The following is a 21050-nucleotide window of genomic DNA, read 5'->3' as shown; positions in this document are numbered from 1 at the left end:
GCGGCAGTCGCTGACTGCGTTCCTTGTTCACAGGGTCGGAAGCCATCATCGTGGGGCAGCAACAGTGGATTGAAGCTGTCCGGGTCTCGATCGATGCTCCCAGCAGCCTCGATTGGTTGGCGGGGAGCGCGCCACAAACAGCTGATATACGTCAGGGACCTTAGTTCGGTAGGTAGCGCTTAACATGGCGCTCCATGCTGGTACGCTTGACAATGCAAACTGGCACTATGATGCGCCCAGTGCTGTCGTTCCACGCCTACCGCAGCCTAGTTGCCATGATGTAGTCATGCTGCGCGTCCAAACAGGAATTGGCCATCACAAAGGATTCAAAGCGTCGCAACACTCTGGGTGAGGTTCTTAAAATGTCCAAGTGCTGGACCAATTCGGGGAGGAACGTCCCGACATCTCAGTGGTCAGAGGGATCGGCGCTAGGGTAGTGCTCCTGCCGTTTGGTGACAGCAGGTCCGTGCAGTACCTTGGGGCCAACTTCAGCACATCTCAGAAACCACATATGCGTTTTTTCTCATCACAGACGCCATCAATTCCCATCATAATCAGTGTCCATCTCCAGGTGTCTCAGAAGTCCCGGTGGCCTGGCTGCGACTAGGGGGGCATGCTAACACGATCGCCATTGTTTTGGTACGCTAAGTTGATCAACAGTGGAGCCGCCCGCGACCAGACCCCCCTCCCTGTCGTCATGCCGCTCTGATCTCCATTATGACATACCAATGCAGTAATAGACGCATGTTGCTTTTACCATGCATGCCGCCGGTACTCCGAGATACTAGCCGTACACTGCGAAACACAAGTACCTCAGTGTACGTCATGTTGAGTCGCCACCTATGCCGTTGTCGTGAACCAACTGCATCAAGCTGGTGCCACCACCTCGAACAGCCTCAGTCGAGAAGAGAGAGAGAGCTTCACCGAAGGAACAAGTCTAGACTGCCCCGCGGACGCCGCGAATACGAGGCGAGAGCACTGCTGCCCGTGCTACTCCAGCCCGTCGTTTGTGACACGGCGTCAGCGAAGCTACAGAGTATGATTTCTCGCGTGCCGTTTGTTCGACTGTCTAGAAGCTTCAAAGATGCAGCCTAGCTAGTTGTATGCACGCTTTCCAGACTTCGGCTTCGTTCCTGCCGACTGGTGTTGAAGATTTCGTTTGTCTGCAAGTGCTGTGAGGTCATCCCCCCTTACTTTTGTCACCGTGCCTCGTGAAATCAGACAATAGATCGGCATCTCCCTAGCTCTCACCTCCGCTTATCGCCTTTTTACTCTCAGACCTGCAGATATGAAAGAAAAGATCGAAGAAAAACTCAAGTCTGTTCTCCACAGGAGGAAGAAGTCGACACCCACGCAATCTCCTCGCGCCTCGTACGAACAGTCCGCGGAGACAAGCCCGCGTACTGAGCAGCACCCTGTCTCACCTCGCAATCGTCGCCAACAACACTCCGAAATCATCAACGATGCTTTTCACCCGGACACTCGAGGGCAACCACGGGACTCTGCCTACCATGACGGACGCGCAAATCATGCCGTGGCATCGCCCAACACAGACCTCAATGGATCCATTGCAGATGACTACAGATCTTATCTTCCTGCTTTAGCTTCTGAAGATGATCCAACAGCCGAGCAAGGCGTACCAGACAGACATCTTCGTTATAGGCCATCGAGCGATGCCGAGCGCTTGAAGCCTCTCCCCGCCATACCAAGTACGTTGCAGAGTTGGTCAGATCATTGCAACGCAACATTAACCTGGCAGCAGATTCCTCTAGTCATCACCACACTGATCACCCAAGGCGATCCATCGATACCGGTGGCCTTGGCAGCACAATACGTGCAGCACTATCCGAACCCCCCAGACACCAAGTCAGCGATGGCGGCTTTGAAAATAGCATTCGATCGCACGGAGAGGGCTTTCCGAATGAGAAGCATGGCCTGAAGAAGAGTGACCATCCTGTGCGAGGATCCACCGGTGATGATGCGCTGGCTGTAAAGCCTGTCCCAGGCCTTGCGATTACGAAGGACAACCAGGGCACGGATGGTGGCCATGATTGGAAAGTGAAACAACAAGCGATGCTTGAAGGCGTTGTGGATCTCAAAGATACTGTGGATATGGATCGGGACATTGCATATGCTCCGGGTAAGCTCTTTTTCACTCAATGGCTTCGACATGGCTAACAACCCGATAGCTGTTACCCACGAGATCATCAAGCCACACGAGCACGAGGTCATACAGCAACGAATCCACCGCGAGATTCACAACTATACATATTACCACCGACTGCAGCCAGTTCTTCAGACCGAAGTCCTCCCGCCTCGTCACTTCATTCCCAACCCCGATGGAGAGGGTTTGATCGAAATCTCTGCCGACGAGTTGCCAAACCGCACTGGCAAGAACAGATGGTGGGATATAGTTCAGAAAGAGCCAGCGCTTCCGGCAACTCCATTCGAATGGCGCACAGAGCCGCAGATCATCGAGGGAAAGCCGTACATAACCGAAGAGGGCTTCGAACGTAGAGAGACGACTATCATCTATCCACCAACACTAGACGATATGTCGCGCTACAGTGGATTAGTTCAGCCCGTACACTTCGATCACAAAACTGGGGAGCGTTGGTTGGGAGAATTGACGACTGTAGAGAAGTTGAACCGGGAACTGAGCCGACAGGATGACGAGGATTTCATGACTATGAAGGACATTACCGCAGACCTGCCGAAAGTTTCATCAAGTCCCTCTGTCAAGCGAAAGCCTGTTGGTCGCGACTCTCTCTAGCGATTGATCTCGCTATCCGTTATCAAGCATACAGCAGTTTAGCGAAGGCGCCATTGGGGGAGGTGGGTTCATAGACTGTACCTTTAACATGTATACTTAGGGTCTAATGACCACACTATGACTAATTCGTAATCTTCGCTTGCAATGCCTTACGACGGATATCCTACTTCTTGGTCACCCCATCTCTTTGCGAAGGTCCTTACGACTCTCTCACCCAAATATCTCAATCCTTCTATACGTTATCTTGTAACCATTGCAAACACGATCATCCAGTAGGCCGCGCTGCGTCGTGTCTTCCCTTCTTCTTCATAACAAGTGAGGCGTCTGGTGTACAGCAATAAACATCAGACATGTGCTCAGAACCACTGATTTGTCGCTCCAACACGATGCGCACAACCAGCTTCAATTCCTCGGATGGTTGTTGCGATGGAATCTTGACTCATGGGCGACGAACCGCATGCTCTCAAAGCAGCCACTCACAGCAAGGTAGCCTCTCAATTGTCCAAAGTCCTTAAATGCCCGCTGCCTCGAGTGTGATCCTAGTATCCACGCCTAGAAAGCTTTTCAGTTTCTCGGAATCCTGTCGCGCTTCGCTTGCAACATACTTGAGTGTTGCTGTCGCGATATCCAGTGTCGCAATGTCGCAGCATTCCTCGGATAAGCATGCGGTCGATCGCCCGACGGCCCATACCCCGAAACGCGAATTCGAGCAGACCCGAAGGCGACGGCGGACAAGGTGAACCAGATTGCTTGTTCGATATACGTAACCCCAAGCTTTGTGGAGTGCTTGGTCGCGACATCTCGAACACATAGGATGGGAGGAAGCCTCGCTATATTATGTGGGCGTCGCTTTGCTATGCGAGTCCCGCGCTCACAGGTTAGTGAGGCATAGTATTTACCATGCGCCTATCAAAATCCCCCTACTGTCAGCACTTCGGCCTGCGAAGATCTGCAGATGGAAGCTGTCGTCTTGTATATTTGGAGAGGTGAAGCATGAGCAAGGACTATCCGCCAAGTGTCAGCGACAGCGTGGAGTGCGTTATTTCTACACCCACTGGTAGGTTCAGGCTCACTTGGCGAAGGTATCATGACTTATGTCCTGGGTGCAGAAAGAGGCTGGCTCAAGCGACCCAAGGCTGACAACCTGACATCTAGCACGCTATCTCGTGGCATTGTAGCGTCACATGGTAGCATTCGAATATTCCCCACAGGCAAAGAAAGCGACACATAATTTTACGTTTCGACCAGGCCAAAGTCTCGACTTACGACACGCAGCTTCTAGTCCCCTTCGGCGCAGCGGGCGGCTGTCAATTGGGGACTAGAAGTTGGCTGGGGTCCGGGCTAGTGGCTGCCTTCAAGGTATAGACAAGCCTCTGGCAGATAGCGGAGGCAATGCAAAGCCTTGAAGCAAGCCTGGGGCCAACCCGCCAGCCCAGAAACGCCAAGGTAGCTTCAGCCCTTCGAAAAACGACGCGGACTCGGTTATTGGAGAATAATCGCAAGCCAAGATACACTCAAGAGATGGAGGGGTCCTCGTCCCACAAGATTGGTGAGAGGGATTCGGAGAAGCCGATAGGGAAGATAACATGGCAGGATAGCAACTATTTCACGAGCTGAACATGCGAAAGAGAGCTCCAGATGCACGACAAAGGAAATAGCGGTCTTGAGAGTACAGTAGGTTGCGTCAGGGCTACTCGTTGCACGCAGGACCCCGCCGCCTCTAACTAGCAATGTCCAGCTAGTGATGCCGGGTACCTCAATCCCTGCACCTGTGAACGACATTATCGGGTCTTTTATCCAACACACGGCACACGAGACAAAAATTCACCGACCCTAAATATTCCCCCAGATGAACAGCCGTGTGGCCAGTGAAGGAAAGAGAATATGTGAAAATGCCTGCTGCAGCCCCACCATGGCGAACGCCAAATCGCTCATCTGCGATTTGGCCTCCACTAAGGGCAAGCCCAAACCTCGAAGAAGCGGGATAGTTGTGAATGCTCAATCAGCCTAGCGCGATCTACAGCGTTCACCACGAGGAATCCGCCTATGCAGGGTTCCCACCTGCCCACACTAGGGCAGCTGAGAGGTATTTAACAGGCCACTCCGCAACTCCGTTCGTTATCTCGCACGACGACGATCAGCCTTGTTTGCAACCTATAAGACAACCCAGAGCCTAGTTGTTGGTACATGGCTTTCGAAGTGCAGTATTTTGCCCTGCTTCTTAAAACCATACTTTGAAGTCCAGCCTTGAGGTTTTTGACTTTCAAATACAATGGCCTCTTACGGCAAAGACTTTGAAACCGGCGGGCCCTATGAGGTAAAGAACCCAGGTCGTGTTGCCGCCGATGAAGAGAAGAATCATTACAATGACGGCCCTCGCCGCTCCAGTGCAGTCGGATCTGTAAGAGCAGTCACCGATCAGACACATCGAAAGCTCAAGAGCAGACACATTCAGCTTATCGGTATCGGAGGAACTATTGGTACTGCCCTATATGTGCAGATTGGCCGAGGTTTGATGAATGGAGGACCTGGAAATTTGTTCCTTGCATTCTCCTTATGGTATGCAAATTTACCCCTGCCATTTACGGTAATGATGCTAAATTCTATAGGTGTACTGTCATTCTAGCTGTGACGCTCAGTGAGACTTTCCATTTCTCAATTCCAAAGCGACAACACCTTCCTATCGCGACAATGCCCACGCGCTTTATCAAACTTCCCAGAGCACCTTTCTTCACCGCTCGCGCTAAAATGCCGAGCTCCAGCTAATATGATTACTTAGGCATCGCCGAGATGGTCACTTTCCTCCCGATATCCTCGCCATTCATCCGATTTGCCGGTAGATTCGTGGATGACGCATTCGGATTCGCTGCTGGCTGGAACTTTTTCGTGTTCGAAGCAGCTCTTGTGCCCTTTGAGATTGTGGCTTGCAATGTCATCATCGGATTCTGGTCCGATGTGGTCCCAACTGGCGCAATAATTGCTATTGTTCTCGTGCTCTATGCGTACGTTAAGACCTTTCTTCCTGAACTGACGTTCGCATGCGCTTGGCATTTTCGGGCATACTTCTGAGTAGCTATGAAGCCATGTGCTCAGCCTGCACACTATGACCAGGGGAGATTACAATCAGATCAAGTACTGACATGAATCTAGTGTGATCAATATGATGGCCGTCAAATGGTACGGCGAAACCGAGTTCTGGGCTGCCATCGGCAAAGTCCTTCTCATCATCGGCCTGCTCATTTTCACCTTCATCTCCATGTTGGGAGGCAATCCTCAGAAAGACCGTTACGGATTCCGTTACTGGAAGAACCCTGGAAGTTTTACAGAACTTTACTATGAAGGTCAACTCGGTCGGTTCCTAGGCTTCCTACAGTGCTTGATCCAGGCTTCTTTCACGATTGCCGGACCTGATTATGTTTCCATGGCCGCAGGAGAGACGGAGAACCCCCGCAAAGTCATGCCCCGGGCTTACAACGCCGTTTTCTACCGTTTGACCACATTCTTCGTGCTCGGCTCGCTAGCCGTCGGCATCAACGTTCCCTTCAACGACCAAGAATTGATCGGCGCCTTCCGTGACGGCAAGCCAGGCGCAGCAGCTTCACCTTATGTCATCGCCATGAACCGACTCCGTATCGAAGGCCTACCCCACGTCGTCAATGCTGGTGTCCTCGCCTCCGCCTTCTCCGCTGGAAACTCCTACGTTTACTGCGCGTCCCGTTCCCTCTTCGGTCTTGCTCTCGAAGGAAAAGCACCCAAATTCCTCACCAAGTGCACAAAGCAAGGTGTACCTTTCTACTGTGTCGGCGTAGTCCTCATCATCTCCCTCCTCTCCTTCCTCCAGCTTGGCCAAAATTCTGCTGTTGTGCTGAACTGGTTCGTCAGCCTGGTTACAGCGTCCCAGCTCATCAACTTCAGCGTCATGTGCTTTACTTTCTTGAAGTTCTACAAGGCGTGTCAGGTGCAGGGCTTGGATCGAGACACGCTGCCATATAAGGGTATGGCACAGCCTTACGCGGCATGGTATGGTCTTGTCACGACCTTCGTCATGACCTTTGTCGGAGGCTACACAGTTTTCCTAAAGGGAATGTGGGATGTACCTTCATTCCTGTTCTCGTACTTGATGTAAGACCCAACCCCAGAATTCCTTCCATTCCAATATGGCGCAATGCTGATCTGTAAAACAGGGTCTTCGCGTTCCCATGCCTCTACATATTCTGGAAACTCTGGAAAAGAACAAAGTGGATCCCGGCGCATGAAGCGGATCTTGTAACTGATCTCGCTGAGATCGAAGAGTATCATCGTACGTTTGTGGAGAAGCCGGAGACTAATGCTTTCAACCGTGTTTTGGACAAATTGTTTGGATAGGCTCCTGCGGTGAGTGCTATGGCAACAGCTGGGGTTGTGGAAACCAGTGCTTGATGGTTTGCATATGAGATCCCATGCCACTCTTGTTAGGGGCATAAATGTCCCCGTCTGGGTAATACATATGAGACTATGAAATTTTACGAGATTCCATCATATCAATGAACATGATACATCCTGGAGAACCGTCAAGTAATCCCAACGTCATCAGGGATGAAATCATTGTGTCGCATCTGTAGACTTAACAAGGCCTACCCTGAATGTACTCGCAGTGCATTATAGTAATAGGCTAAGAAGATGAAAGTTAGAGGCGACGACGGATTAGTTCTCTCTGACCTCAAGAGACGATACCCATTGGATTTTGAAGAACCTCTAAATAAACCCCAACATTATCAATTCCGTCAACATACATACGCACAAACATACCATCATCTATATTAAACAGCCCGCAGCAGGTCATAACTAAGAGTATCATCTGTTTCCCTCAAGAAACTCCTAAACAAAACGACCACGAACCTAAGACTTGCCAATCATGGCAAACATGATGGACTTAAAACAAAAACGTTGGTATGTCATCCAATTTTGCAGCTTTCCGCTTCCTCTCTTTCTCCTCCTTCTCCCGCTCGGCTTTCCGCTTTGCAAGGCGATCCGTGGTTTCCTTACTTACACCGCTATCGTTTTTGCTATGGTCCTGGTACCTAGTAGATGCCTTTGCGTCGAACGAAGTAGTCGATTGTCCAGCTTTCCCATCGTCTCGATTGTCAGGGGAAGCAAAGGACTGTGAATGCCGACTAGGAGTTGGTGTGCGCAATATGTGTGGTGCCTTAGCAGGCTGGACCGGTGAAGATTCTGGCAACGTTTTACTCTTCTTAGGTAACCAGTCGTCGAGCATATCGAAGGGTGTTGCGCGCCTTAGTCTTGAGCGAGACTTTGCTGCGGCTGAAGGTGGCGCGGGCTTAGCAAAGGTAGGGTTGAGCGGCCTTGGATTATGTGCAGGAAATGAGGCAGGATTTTGCCCTCCCACTGTGCTGCTCTTTCTGACTGGGGTCGGCGTGGTGGTGGCTTTGAAAGCTGGTCTTGCTGAGAGGCGCGGTGCATCCAGATCGTCGCTATCACTATCCTGTGTCGTGTATTTGCCGGGTGTTGGCTTAGGTTCAGCTGTAGGGTTGTTTCGTGAAGCCAGAAGCGAAGACGCAAGGTTGGTTCGACTTGATAGCGTGGTCCGACCTTCCTTGTCATCTTCTTCCTGCGACGCAAGCACATCACGAATGGCCTTCTTCTGTTTCAACTCTTGAACCTTGGCCTTCTCCTTCATGGCGCCACTAGTTGACCTCTTCGCATTCGCAACGACTGGCCTTGCAATCTCGGCCGCTTCTTTGTTCTTCTCTTCAATGGTCGCCTTGAGCTTCTCGTATTCGGCGATGTGCAAGTGTCGTGTGAACAGCTTTGCCGTCTCCAGAAACTCGTCTTCAACCATCATCCACTCGTCGTCGCGCAGGTCGAACTTGGACACACCTTTATGCATGCCTTCCACAAGTGGCTGCTCGAGATCATCAATGGGAGGCGGCGACGATGAGCCTTCACGTTCGCTTCGCAGTGCATCTTTGGTCCTGGCATTAGTCCGGGGAGTTGACTCTTCTATTGGAAGTCCAGGAAGGTCGTCGTCGGACTCATTTGATCTTCCTCTGCTGCTTGACAGAACCGTGCCGTCGAAGAAATCATCATCTATAGCAGTTGTAGTGCGCGATTTCGTGGCTTGCCGCGATGGCGCTGGTTTCACTTGTGTCCGGCTTCCGCCGCTTTTATTCGCCCAAGGTAGTTGACGCGGCATGCTGCCTGGAAGATTGATCGATCAGCCTCGTATTGGCAGGGTTTGAGGGTGTAGCGAACGACTAGAACACGACATAATGTTCTGATAGGTACGAGACCAGCCGAGAACGGTATCACGCCGCACAAACGTCCAAAAGTGTCGAGAGCGCGTGCACAAAGGTGAATTGTTCGCGGTCGCCTGGCCACGTGCAATGACGCGCTTGTGCCTGCCGGTTCCGCCAGACAGACCCACTCGCTTGGGCTGGCGCGCCCTTCCGATCTAATTGTGACTGCTACTGTGTTCTCCGCCTTCATTCAAGGAGACACGTTTCGCTTCCATGAGATTCTCCGACGCTCGATGCTTGCCTAGACATCGCGTACTCATGGGGTCCTTGCCGGTACAGCTGTTGGCATCGAGTTGGTCGCCCGACGCTGCAGCTACACCGAACAACACACAATCACAAGCGTCTTAACAACAACACCGCGTTCGCATCTTTTCGTCTGAGAATTTTTGGATGCCAGAGAGGTGTCCAATTGGCCTGAACACCGTCGTTTGAAAACAGCTGGTCTGTATCGGTCTTTTTCGACTCACAACGACCCCTCCTTCCATTCGCGATGTCTATGTTTCGCAGGCCGGGCGATTCATCATCATCGAGTTCGGGGACTTCTGACGAAGAAAGTGAATATGAAGAAGCAAGCGAATCATATCAAGATAGCGTCCTATCGAGAATTCAAACTCTGGATTCTGCTGCCTCAGGACAGCAGCCTCTTCAGCCCCACCGACCTCCTCTAGAGGTGCGGCAGAACTCTGCGCAAAACGTTCGAGATTTGCTGTTACATTCACTGTTAGAAGAGAGAACTATCCGACAGGTCGCAGAGCAACTAGGAAAGGATCCCTCAGACCCAGAAGCTCAGCGGCTGGGAAGAGCCGCCTATAAGGAAATCGCTCGTCAAATCTCCAACAATGTGGACGACGCTTATGCGAGCGACGAGATGCAGGGTCATCGAGCAACTGCGAACCAAGGAATCCATCGATTGACCCGGAGCAACCTCAGCAAACTTGCTGTGATCCCCGAAGGATCTTCACAGGCGCTTGTCACACGTCCAGGGACTGGGGTTCACTCACCTCTACCGCAACAGCCAACTCTTGGCTTTGATATCATGTCTGGTATCTCAGCTCCGGTAGAACTCCAACTGCGAGGCTATCCTCATCTCCAAACGGACCGGTACATTCGGGAGTTTTCAGAACTTGAGATTGTAGGAAAGGGCGGGTACGGAAAAGTCTTCAAAGCCAAGCATAAACTAGATGGCTCTTTCTATGCTGTAAAGCGAATACCAGTGAGCCCTTCCAAGGTCGCAAGAATACAAGAGCATGGGCCCGAAGAATTGGAAAGCATGCTCGAAGAGGTTCGCTCCCTGGCTCGGTTCGACCACAACAACATTGTTCGATATCACAACGCTTGGCTGGAGTTCACTACGATACCTACAGAGACTGCGACCGTACCAGAAGTGACGATGTTACGAGACGATCGCCTTTTGGATGACCGGCCTGCATTTCCGTCGTTTTCGCCAGGCTCTAGTGACCTGCATTCTAAGCTAGACAGCCTAACGGTCGATGATCCCTTCGCAAGGACCGAAAATAGTAACAGTGCTGGAATTATATTCGAGTTTAGCGAATCCGAACCGCAATTGAATGAGATTAAGAGCGAGAGCGTCCATCTATCCTACAAAGAAACACTAAGGCAGACGAGACGCGCAAAGCGTCGGGGTAGCCAAGCAAGTCAAACCACGATTGCTACGATATCGTCGACAAAGTCCCGAATGAGTGCAGTCGAGGACGTTGACGAAGATGAGGAGGATGATGTTGAAAACATACCGAGATCACACATGCCATATTCGCAAGAGCCACTGTCCGAGATGTCAGACAGCATGATATCCAACAGCGATGCGCCCCGCCACTTAATCCAAAACCAAAGCCTCGGACCAGTCCTTACGTTGAACGTGCAGATGAGTCTTTGCGAAACCAACCTTGCCGCGTTCCTCTCATCTGAGCAACACTCTCCTACTACACAGGGGATTGAACAACATTGTTTCCATCCTCGCATATCACTGGAGCTGCTAGACAACGTCGTCTCCGGAGTTGAGTACCTGCACGCACAAGGTGTAGTCCATCGCGATCTCAAACCAGCCAACGTCTTCTTATCGCTCTCAAGGGCACGGCATCCACCATACGGCTCCGTCGACGTTTCAAGCTGCAAATCTTGCCCGAAGCGTGAATGCTTGCATATGACGCCGCGAATCGGAGACTTTGGGCTTGTGGCGGCATTGAGCGACAGCTGTACCGTATCGGATACCTTCAAACCTGTAGGAACAGAGTTCTACCGTCCGCACGCAAGTAGTCGTGTCAACGAGAAACTCGATATCTTCGCCCTTGGCGTAGTAGCTTTTGAGATGGTACAGAAGTTCAGTACACGCATGGAGCGGATAGCAGCTCTGGCGGACCTTCGCCGCGGAGTCTTTCCAGATGGCTTCGCGCAGAGTTTGAGCGATGTGGGTCTCGACGTACAGCAATTGATTAGCAATATGGTACAAGGAGATGAAGAAAAGCGTTCAGGTTGCGATGAAGTGCGGAGCGAAATTAGGAAGCTGGTGTATGTTCTGAAGGCGTGAGGTGTTCTTAGGCGCAGGTGGTGCATTGAAAGGTACAGGAGATATAGATACCCACGCATCTGTGTTGACTTCGGGACGCCGTTTGTAGTATGAAATGATCACTATAACATGACATCACTCATTGAGTGTTATCCGCTATGAATCTGTGTCACTGTCATGTTGCACTCGTCGGTCTAGACTATGAAGAAGCTCGTTTCGTCTTACTTGCATTTTCGCATAAGAAGTATCCTTGAGTTATACGCTGTACTTTGCAACAACATACTAAAGGTAATAACTTAGTATATACCTCCAGGGCAAGTCTTAGATTTTTAGAGTACGACTTGTAAGATTGGGCTTCTTCGTAACCTGCGTTGGGGGCATGGTGTTCGTAGTCTTGTAATTGACAGTCTCAGTCAGCAGGAGAGGCCCACCCACCCACTGAGACGTCATTCTTACCCCGCAGTCGCGCTTCCGCAAATTCGCTGCCTGCGCACAGATTCTAAAAACAAAGCTACGTGGGACTCAGCGACTGTGTATTCGGATTACAATCACTCAATACGTATATATTATATTCGATTTTAAAGTTTACCACCTGTAACGGGTCCTCGAAAGAAAGCACATCGTTATCCCCACTCAGCTCCCTGTCTACACTTCAGCAGGAGCCCGGTTCGAGTCCTGTGGTGTCCTTTAATCCACTCACTTGGGTAACCAGTGATGCTGGAGGGACCTAAGCAATGAATACAATTTGATGAGGGAAGCAATTCCGCAATCGAGTATTCACCATGGAACGGCGGCGCCGGATTACTCCTATTGGGGTTGGAAGTCGAGTGGCGGGCTGGTGTGTTGACTTTTATTTTGTTTCTTTTTGCTCTCCTTGCTCAGCAAGCAATTCATCACCACCCACCACTAACTAAGCAAACTAACCAGCCTTTTGTCACAACTTCCCTTGCTTTGTCCACCTTTTTATGCGCTCCGGTATCCATGGTATACACACACACACACACACACAGTCACTATTATTCTGTTCTAACTTGCGAAGGTGGTATTCAAAACTTGTATTGATGTAGGAAGGAGCAGTATGCAACGCTATTAGAGCAACATAGGATCAATGCAATGAACGCTTCATAGTCACAAAACACAAACGCCCTTCGCCATGCAAAACAAAGACAAGAGTATCATACAGCAACGCCCCTCCTCTTCCAGCCACCAGGGCCTCTCCAAGCCCACAGGAAGAGACCCATGGCAATCCATACGCTTATGGTCATGGCCCAAAACGTGGATGCATAGCAAGCCTTTCCGTGACAGAGAACATCTTCAGGATCCTTCTGAACGCCCTCTTCGCCATTCTCGGCAGCTTTCTGATACACAGTAGCGTAGACGGCACCCCAGAGTGTGGCACCTGCTGCGGGAGTCATGGCTAGAATACCCCAGTTTGTACCAAAGTTCTCAACGCCCCATACTACTGAGACGACAATGGGTGTCAGCGAGAAGACGGCTCCATAACCGGCACCGATGAGTGCAGAGACGGCGGCAAAGCGAGAGGCATGGTTCTGCACCCACCCACTTGCCAGTAGGAGTTCTCCAAGGGAGAGGATGAAAGCGAATGCCAGGAGGAAGGTTATACGCGAGACGGTGAACCTCTTGGGCGGTTGCTCGAGAGGTGGGAGAGACGACAGCGAGTTCGCCATGGATTCTGGTCCGCGGCGGTGCTGGTGGACGGGAGCGACTGGGGCGAGGACATCGGAAAGTGTGCCGGTGATCAAGCGAGCGAGTGTGGAGGTGATGGCGACAATGGATACGTGGGTTGCTGGCGACGTGTTTGTGGCCACGTGCGCAGGTGTCAGGGTCTCGATGATGGTGCCTAGGTTGTTGATGAAAGCTTCACCGGGCCCAGTGACGAGGAAAAAGCCTCCTGCGAGCCACCACATGGTGGGATCCATGATGTATCGACGAGTCTCCTCGTTCAGCAGCCATGTCTTCTTCCGTGCCTCTTCTTCTGCCTTGGCCTTGAGACGCTCAGCCTCGGACTGCAGGAAGTCGAATGTCGAGTCGGAAAGGTCCTGGGTCTCCATGGTTCCGTAGCCATGATGGCTCGCAGCCTGGGTAAAGAACTCGTCGCGCTGCAGAAGACCAGATCTCTCGAGCTCGTCCACTGCATCGTCGATCATCTCTTCTTCGTCCATGATGCGCAGCGCAAAGAAGCCAATAGCACCAACGCAGAACAGGAGAATGCCGAGGAAGAGGAAGAAGCGGAACACATCGACGTCTCCCTTGGTCCCATCCGGGTTCCTCACGTATAGCAGCCGGCTTCCAACCTGACTTTGCCACATGCCACTCAGTCCAAAGGCTGCGATGGGCACTGCCAGAGCCACACCCTTGGCGTTCCCGCGTCCAAAGTTCTTCGCGCATGTTGTTACTGCAGACAGGTACATGCAGCTTGTGCCCATGCCGACAAGGGCAAAGGCCAGCACCATGACGCCATGGGGCCATCCATGACCGCCTGCCGATGGCGGAGGACCGCTCCTGAAGGTGAAGGCTGCCAGCAGGTATCCCGAGCCGAAGAGCAGGCCTGCAAGACCGGCAGGGACACCGGGGCCCAGCCGGTCGCAGAGGTATCCGAAGATGGGGACGAGGAGGTAGAGGCCGAGCTCGGCGCCGATGGAGACGATGTTGACCTGGACCTGGGTGTAGTGCAGCTTGGACTGGAACAAGTGGCCGTACAGAGAGAAGGCGGTGATGCTACCAGCGCATAGGCAGATGACGATGGCCCACACGAAGCTCAGCCATCGCAGCACGGCGCGCTGCATCTTGACGCGGTCTTGCTCGTAGATGCCTTCAGCCACCTGCTCGAAGAAGCTGCCTGCGTAGCTCGTGTCCTGGCTGCGTCGCTGGGATTCGGTATCGCTGTCGGGGGCTAGCAGAGGGCGGCGCGGCGAGTTTGGTGGGTAGTCGAGCTTGTCGATGGTGGTGATGCCATTACCGCTGTTCCGCTTAGAGGTCGGGGGTGACATTGGCGGCAGCGGTCGGTACGTGTGACGAAGGGCGGGTGGCTTAATTAAACTATCATGACAAGCCTCAAGGAATATATAGCAGCAACTAATCGAACTACCAAAGGACACAGATGTATTGAATTCCCCAGATGATGCTTCCCGAGGACCAGCGGTCAGCCGACGGCACTTGGACTGCAGGTTGGTGTTGTCGCGCGAAAGTAGCTTGCGCCCCGGCCTGCAAGGGAGTGACGCTGCAGCCGAATCGCCGGGGCCGCTAGTTGGTCGTCGAAACAAATGCGCAAGAAATCTGGGAGCAGCAAACACCTCGTCGTCGTCCCGTTAGCCGCACTACTACCCAACTACCATGGCGCCTCAGCAGGCCCTCGTCAACCTCTCGCCGGCTGAGCTGTCGTTTCTGCGCTCCGCCCTCTCACAGACGCCGCCCATCCGCCTCGATGTCACCAAAGGGCCCCGCGACTTTCGCTCTATGCGCGCCGAGTATGACGTACTGCCCAGTGCAAACGGGAGTGCGCGCATCGCGCTCGAGGATGGGACCGAAGCGCTCGTAGGAGTCAAGGCCGAGGTGGACAAGTCACGGCAGCGCCCGACGCTGGGGGAGCCCGAGGATGTAGTCATGGGCGACGGTGAAGAGACAGACGACAGCAAGGGCAAGGGCCAGAATGCGTGGGTCGAGATGAGCGTCGAGGTGCCCGGTTTCCGTGAAGACGACGCCTTGCCTGTGTTTCTCTCTTCGATGCTCACCGAGAGCTTGCTTGCCAGTGGAGAGCTCAAAGATCGCCTGTACATCAACAGACGCTTCCATTGGAAGCTCTACGTCGATGTAAGAAGCTGTGACACGTCCCCTACGGACATTTTGTTAACACTGCTAGATCCTGCTACTGTCACCCCCGCTCTCGTACCCGCTCGCCCTGCTTTCCATGACCACCCATCTCGCCCTGCTCACTACGCTCCTACCAGCCCTGAAGTCTGAAAAAGACGAAGACCCACTGTTCGACGATGACTGGGATGCCGCTGTACCTCTATACCCCAAGCAGGCCGGTACCAACAAGACTGCTCCCCAGCTAGGGAAGCCACCAGTCATCATACTCGCCATGGCAGTGGGATCAAACATCATCTTTGATCCCGCCAAGGAGGAGCTTGCAGTAGCAGACGCAGTGCTCGCAATCGCATGCACCAACTCGACAACGTCGTCCACTGGCGCACGCATCGTCTCGATACGGACCATCGATCCCCCGTCTCATCTCACCCCACCAGGCGTACCCAACTCGATGAACTCAGCGACTGGCGGCACTGCTCCTACCTCCAGTGCTGATGCGCTCACTCAACGAGAATTACTGGCGACTTCAGGCGTTTGGACACCACCCCGGGGCGGCATGAAGAGGGGACTAATATCGCAGGTAACAAAGATGGTGGTAGAAAACGGAGGTGTTGCAGAAGAAGTCATCGGCGCATTGGCTGCGATTGAGGTTGGCTGAAGAGACTATGATGCATGGGTAACATGCAATGACCTTTAATCAAGGGCTCGGCGGGCACTTTTCGAGACTTCGCGTCCGGCCAGGCTTACCTTGTCCACAAGTAAGCCAAGAGGGATCCCAGAGGATTGTTGGAAGATTTGGCACAATAGTTGTCTCAAGACGAGCGTGCTTTGCGCCGCTCCCATATGTAGTGCAGTGCTCTGGCATTGTGTTGATAGACAGCCTGTCCAAGAACAACAAATTTTGGCTTGTGAAGCCATGTAACCGTAGATCAATACAACATAACATACCATCTTGAAACAATCGCAATCTTCTTTACTACGTAGTCTTATACGCGGATGGAACCATGGTGTATGTTTGATGGACAACATCGGCAGAATAGTGGAACAATATCCTTGTAGCGTATCAGAAGAGCAGACTGTCAACCTCACTTTCCCTGATACGCTTTGCAAGCCATCAAGCAAACAACGCCGATCCTCCCATGTGGCATATGTCTTAGTTGCTTTTTGCCGGCCTCCCCATGTGTTTCCCGTGTCATGTAAGCCACAATAGGCTAGTGGAAATGACATGTCAGCTGCGGCTTCCACATCGTTGCTTCCTGTTTTCTCGATCGATGCTGCCAGTTACACCGCTTCCATACGACAAGAGAGATCTGTATCGGTAGATCGTGGCTGAGGCTCAAGACATATAAATCTGCACCGGACCCACGTTGCACGATATCACCCCGCATCGTCATCGCAGGGCTGAAGTCTAATTATATCTCGTATCAGGAGCGCTCAGGGCAACACTGAAAGGAAGCCAAATCGAACCCCAAACAGCAACTCAACCAAACGTCTCAACGACCAAGCAGACAGAAACCATGATGGATCTTCAGCACCAATCCCATTTCTCGGCCTTTACCCGCTTCTCCGACATGCTCAAAGACACAACAAACCGGCGCAAACAAAGCGCCTCAGGCCACTCCATCCGCAACCCCTCCATCACAGCACTCCCCATAGACGTAGACGCCTCATCAATGCGCTCCTGGGACTCTGAACTCTCGCGAGACAGCCGCCGAAGTAGCATAGGCAACTACGCAGACCGCGTCCGCCAAATGTTCACCACCACAACATCCCCACCCCACGGCAACGGACAAGGAAAGGCCATAACGGACCTCCCCGCCGAAGTCCTCCAGCACATATTCATCCACCTCGATTTCTGGGACCTGCTCCGTGCCCAGCGCGCCTGCAACGTGTGGCGGCAACTCATCCCCGGCGACTCCCCCTTGTTGGCAGAAATGCTCTACTTGAAACCATCCCGTGGGTTACAAATCTATAGCATGGTTCCTACCACTTTTGACTTTGAACTCGATGTCACGCCGCAGAGTATAGAGGATGGCTTCCAACCTTCTGGAACGCGCTTTTCCGTCGGCGTGCGCAATGAGATTAGTTTGATGAGGCGGTGTTTGGGGCTTATACGGACGAGTCAGGAGATTGTTTTTCATCCGGTGGTCATGGACTTTAATGTTTGGATTAAGAGTACGAGGGTTATGGGGTGCAAGGAGGGGTCGTGGAGGGATATGTTGGTTTCTATGCCGCCATTGAGAGAACTCACGTTGAGGCATGGCCGGAAGAGGAGTGTGGTCAAGGTGTTAACTGCGGGAGAGGATGAGGATGGTGTTAGATTAGGTGCGCTTTTTGATGCCATGGACGAGTGGATGCGGATGATATAGTTGGATGAGGTGTCATCGGAGTACACGTGCTGGTTCATCTTACTCCGGCATGGGAACAATAGGACTATATTCACATACATATATACATATATACATATACCATGCTTATACCATAAAGTATATTGAGATCTACAGCAATGATGTTAATTAGGAAGAGAGTTTCATTACTATATATAGCTGCATATAGCAGGTGTAAGGTGTCCGGCTATAGATTACAGCTGGGCTGAGGATATTGCGTAGAGTTACTCCACAGCCTTATGTTTTCCTGCCTTAGCATTAACACTTACTCGACTGTAACAATAAAAAGTAGGAAAAAAAAAAGATAGAACAACCAACCCATTAGCTCCACACCACAAGACAACATGCATTCTCTCAACTGCCCTTTCTACCGAAGGATGCAGTCTCAAGCTCTCGAATTGCAAGCTCGGTATATACCAAACCCACGCTTCAAGGAATATCTTCTAACCACCCTTTCTGCCGAAGGTTGTAGTACGAAGATCAAGGAACACAACACTCGATGTATAACCAAGCCGTAGTGTCATGTCCTTATGTCAGGAACACGAGTAAGAACTGATGCTCGAACCCACGTCCCTGAGACTTTTGTACAAAAGTACATATCAGAGGCCTCTGAATTTGCTATTGCTTCGCGGAAGCAACTAGTCTGCATCGTCTGGAGAATAGTCATCCTAGACATGCGGGACTCTATGTTTCTCGGCTGGTTTTGCTTGGAGGGTTCTTGTTCTGTGATGGACGAGCCGGAAATTGCGAGCATTATATGGGGGGTACAACATCGAGTGAGTGATCTGTAAATAGTAAAGAATGATCTACCTGTGGATGACGCTGGCCCTCTAGAAAGGGGACGGACGCACAGTGGGTGAAGGTGAGGTCGCTGGTCGTGCTTTCCGCAAAGGAAAGAGCGACACAGTGCACCAACAACAACACAAAAAAAGCTTCACTTCACCTCACTCCAACACGCGCCAAGCACAACAGCAACACGATCAGATGGAAGTATTAAATGTTATATTCCTTCATCGCTAGCCATATGCGTAAGCAAGGCAGGCGAGGTAATGGTTTCGTCGAACACTCATTCCATGCATAGCTCCCAACGTTGAACTCTTTGTCTAGCCATGAGCCGTAAGCAGTCCCAATCTACACCCGCGACCCTAATATACAAAGCACACGCTTAACCAGAGAACTCCTTAACGTCGCTAGTCTTGCCAGGGATAAGAGCCAGCGGCACGATACCTGAGACGTGCATCTCTGGGCCGTAGACGTGCATGTTGAGGCCAAGCTCCTGGCCAACACCCTTGATGTTCTTGAGACCCTCCTGGTAGTTAGGACCGGCACGACGGATCCAGATCTGGACGTTGTGCTCGATGAGGAGGGGTGCGACTTCCCTCAGGGCGCGGATGACACCCTTGAAAGTTGAGGCGACGTTGGTGAAGTTGGCAATACCTCCACCGATGAAGAGAACCTTGCCCTCTGGGTGTTGAGGAGCGCGGAGCATGAGGTCGAGAACGGTACGGGCGTAGTGGAAGGTCTGAGTCTCGGTGGGAGCACCGGAGTACTCACCGTAGTTGGCGAGCTCACCAGCAAAGCCAGCAGAGGCGATAGCGTCGGCGTAGACGACGGAAGCACCACCACCAGCGACCAGTGTCCAGACACGGCCAGTGGCGTTGAGGATGGTCAGTTTGAGGGAAGCACCAGTCTTAGCGTCCATCTCGGCAATGTACGCCTCCTCCTTGCTCATCTCACGACCGAAGGGAGCGGGGAACTCCATCGGTGGGCCGACGTCGATGGTCTGCTTAGCATCCTTCTGGGGAGCAGCTGGTATGCCGAGAGCTGACGCACTGCGGGCGATCGCCCACTTAGCACCACACTCAAACTCAGCAGTTTGGTCAAGCTTGGCAGCAAGATCCAGGAAGTGAACCTCAGCAGAAGTCTTATCCTCGTTGGGAATGACGACAAGAGGGTTGATCTCAAGGTAACTGTAGCTACATCAGTATTGGCAAGATGATGGTGTATGGAAGCAACTCACGTGAACTGGCAGTCAACGTAGACGGCGTATAATCTTGAGATGAAGTCGACGAGGACGTTGTGTACACCCTCGGGAACCTTCTTCAAGAGAGTAGCGGCGATCTCCTCGTTTGAGGGGTACTCCTTAAGGTCAACAGGAATGAGAAGCTTCTCAGCCTTCTCATCGACATCACCGACATCGACACCACCCTCGTGGGTGAAGAGGATCCAGTCACCCTAAGCGGCAAAGTTAGCGGTGAGATCGACAAACGATTGGCAAGATCGCGCAGTAGCCGATGGCTAGAAGAGCCGCAACACCATGGGCCCGGAAATTGACGATGCATATGTAGCGGCGCAAAGCGCAAAAAAGGCAGCCACATTGGCATGTGAAAGTGGACGTGCGTATCGCAGAAGAGTAGGTGCTTTGCAGAAGTGGGTCGGCCATGGCTCCCTTCGTCCGGCCGGCCTTCAAACAAAACCAGGAAGTGCGCCCGCGAGTTTGAGCCAGCCTCCCGCTCCGCCCGCACTTGAGCTGCAGCTTTCCGCTCAAAGCACACGAAAATGTCTTTTGCACGCTTTCGCATGCGCCAGACCACGCGCTCGCCCGAAACGACATGAGGAAGAGATTGTAGAAAAAGGTGGAAATGAACGTACCTCTCGCACGGAGTTGATGTTGATGTAGTACTCGGTGTCCTGGGGATGGGGAACGAAGGGCTCAACCAAGAACTGCCTCAGTACACCATCGACAGTCTCGACGCGCTGCTCCTTTCCTGCCCTCGCCTCGATCCACTCCCTCGCCTCAGCCCAGGTCTTGTTCAGCGCGAGCAGACCGCTCTTGCCTCGCCTCTTGATCAGCTGGTCTGGCTTTGCGACGAACTTGGATCCGGGAGTCAGTAGCCATGGGTATGTGGCCTCGGCTTGGTCGAGCACACCCTTGATGTCCTCATCGGCAGCGAAGTGCAGCGACGCGAGCTTGGAAGGGGGGTTGTGTGTGGCCGAAGGGGGAAGAGGAGTGGGCTTGATAACGGGAGCGCGGGTGAGGTGGTAGTTGAGGATGGCCTTGCCGTCGGCCTCGAGGATGGACTTGGCTGACATTGTGGTGTTTGGTCAAACTGCGAAGGATGAGTATTGCAATGTCGAGAAGAGCGGCTCGCGTGGAAGCAATGAGCAGCAATGAGCAGCAAAAAGATTCAAGAAACTCGCAGGATCAATCCCGACGACAGTCTCGGCAATGGTTACGGGGC

General features: G+C 52.3%; 8 protein-coding genes across 8 annotated transcripts; 5 read left to right on the top strand and 3 right to left on the bottom strand.

Moving 5' to 3' along the window:
* Positions 1-1288: 1288 nt before the first annotated feature.
* Positions 1289-2773, top strand: ALTATR162_LOCUS4729 (uncharacterized protein; the record flags this gene model as incomplete). The annotated part of the gene is made up of 3 exons (XM_043312344.1): positions 1289-1709; positions 1763-2140; positions 2190-2773. The coding sequence occupies 3 exons, from the start codon at positions 1289-1291 to the stop codon at positions 2771-2773; spliced, it is 1383 nt and encodes a 460-aa protein (XP_043168279.1).
* Positions 2774-5045: 2272 nt separating this feature from the next.
* On the top strand, positions 5046-7138 carry ALTATR162_LOCUS4728 (uncharacterized protein; the record flags this gene model as incomplete). The annotated part of the gene is made up of 5 exons (XM_043312343.1): positions 5046-5332; positions 5383-5411; positions 5553-5775; positions 5924-6895; positions 6958-7138. 5 exons carry the CDS (start codon positions 5046-5048, stop codon positions 7136-7138), a joined length of 1692 nt encoding a protein of 563 aa, XP_043168278.1.
* A 547-nt stretch (positions 7139-7685) lies between these two features.
* ALTATR162_LOCUS4727 (uncharacterized protein) lies at positions 7686-8966 on the bottom strand (the record flags this gene model as incomplete). The annotated part of the gene is made up of 1 exon (XM_043312342.1): positions 7686-8966. The coding sequence occupies one exon, from the start codon at positions 8964-8966 to the stop codon at positions 7686-7688; it is 1281 nt and encodes a 426-aa protein (XP_043168277.1).
* Positions 8967-9559: 593 nt separating this feature from the next.
* ALTATR162_LOCUS4726 (uncharacterized protein) lies at positions 9560-11614 on the top strand (the record flags this gene model as incomplete). Its single annotated transcript, XM_043312341.1, has 1 exon — positions 9560-11614. The coding sequence occupies one exon, from the start codon at positions 9560-9562 to the stop codon at positions 11612-11614; it is 2055 nt and encodes a 684-aa protein (XP_043168276.1).
* A 1154-nt stretch (positions 11615-12768) lies between these two features.
* Positions 12769-14604, bottom strand: ALTATR162_LOCUS4725 (uncharacterized protein; the record flags this gene model as incomplete). The annotated part of the gene is made up of 1 exon (XM_043312340.1): positions 12769-14604. One exon carries the CDS (start codon positions 14602-14604, stop codon positions 12769-12771), a length of 1836 nt encoding a protein of 611 aa, XP_043168275.1.
* A 343-nt stretch (positions 14605-14947) lies between these two features.
* On the top strand, positions 14948-16079 carry ALTATR162_LOCUS4724 (uncharacterized protein; the record flags this gene model as incomplete). The annotated part of the gene is made up of 2 exons (XM_043312339.1): positions 14948-15424; positions 15474-16079. 2 exons carry the CDS (start codon positions 14948-14950, stop codon positions 16077-16079), a joined length of 1083 nt encoding a protein of 360 aa, XP_043168274.1.
* An 859-nt stretch (positions 16080-16938) lies between these two features.
* Positions 16939-17790, top strand: ALTATR162_LOCUS4723 (uncharacterized protein; the record flags this gene model as incomplete). Its single annotated transcript, XM_043312338.1, has 1 exon — positions 16939-17790. One exon carries the CDS (start codon positions 16939-16941, stop codon positions 17788-17790), a length of 852 nt encoding a protein of 283 aa, XP_043168273.1.
* A 1183-nt stretch (positions 17791-18973) lies between these two features.
* ALTATR162_LOCUS4722 (uncharacterized protein) lies at positions 18974-20901 on the bottom strand (the record flags this gene model as incomplete). Its single annotated transcript, XM_043312337.1, has 3 exons — positions 18974-19778; positions 19829-20043; positions 20461-20901. 3 exons carry the CDS (start codon positions 20899-20901, stop codon positions 18974-18976), a joined length of 1461 nt encoding a protein of 486 aa, XP_043168272.1.
* Positions 20902-21050: the final 149 nt, after the last annotated feature.

This window comes from Alternaria atra (assembly GCF_907166805.1).
Source record: "Alternaria atra isolate CS162 genome assembly, contig: 23, whole genome shotgun sequence".
NCBI classification, from domain to species: domain Eukaryota; kingdom Fungi; phylum Ascomycota; class Dothideomycetes; order Pleosporales; family Pleosporaceae; genus Alternaria; species Alternaria atra.
Note: the sequence above shows the minus strand (reverse complement) of the source record. Positions and strands in the feature narration are given on the sequence as shown.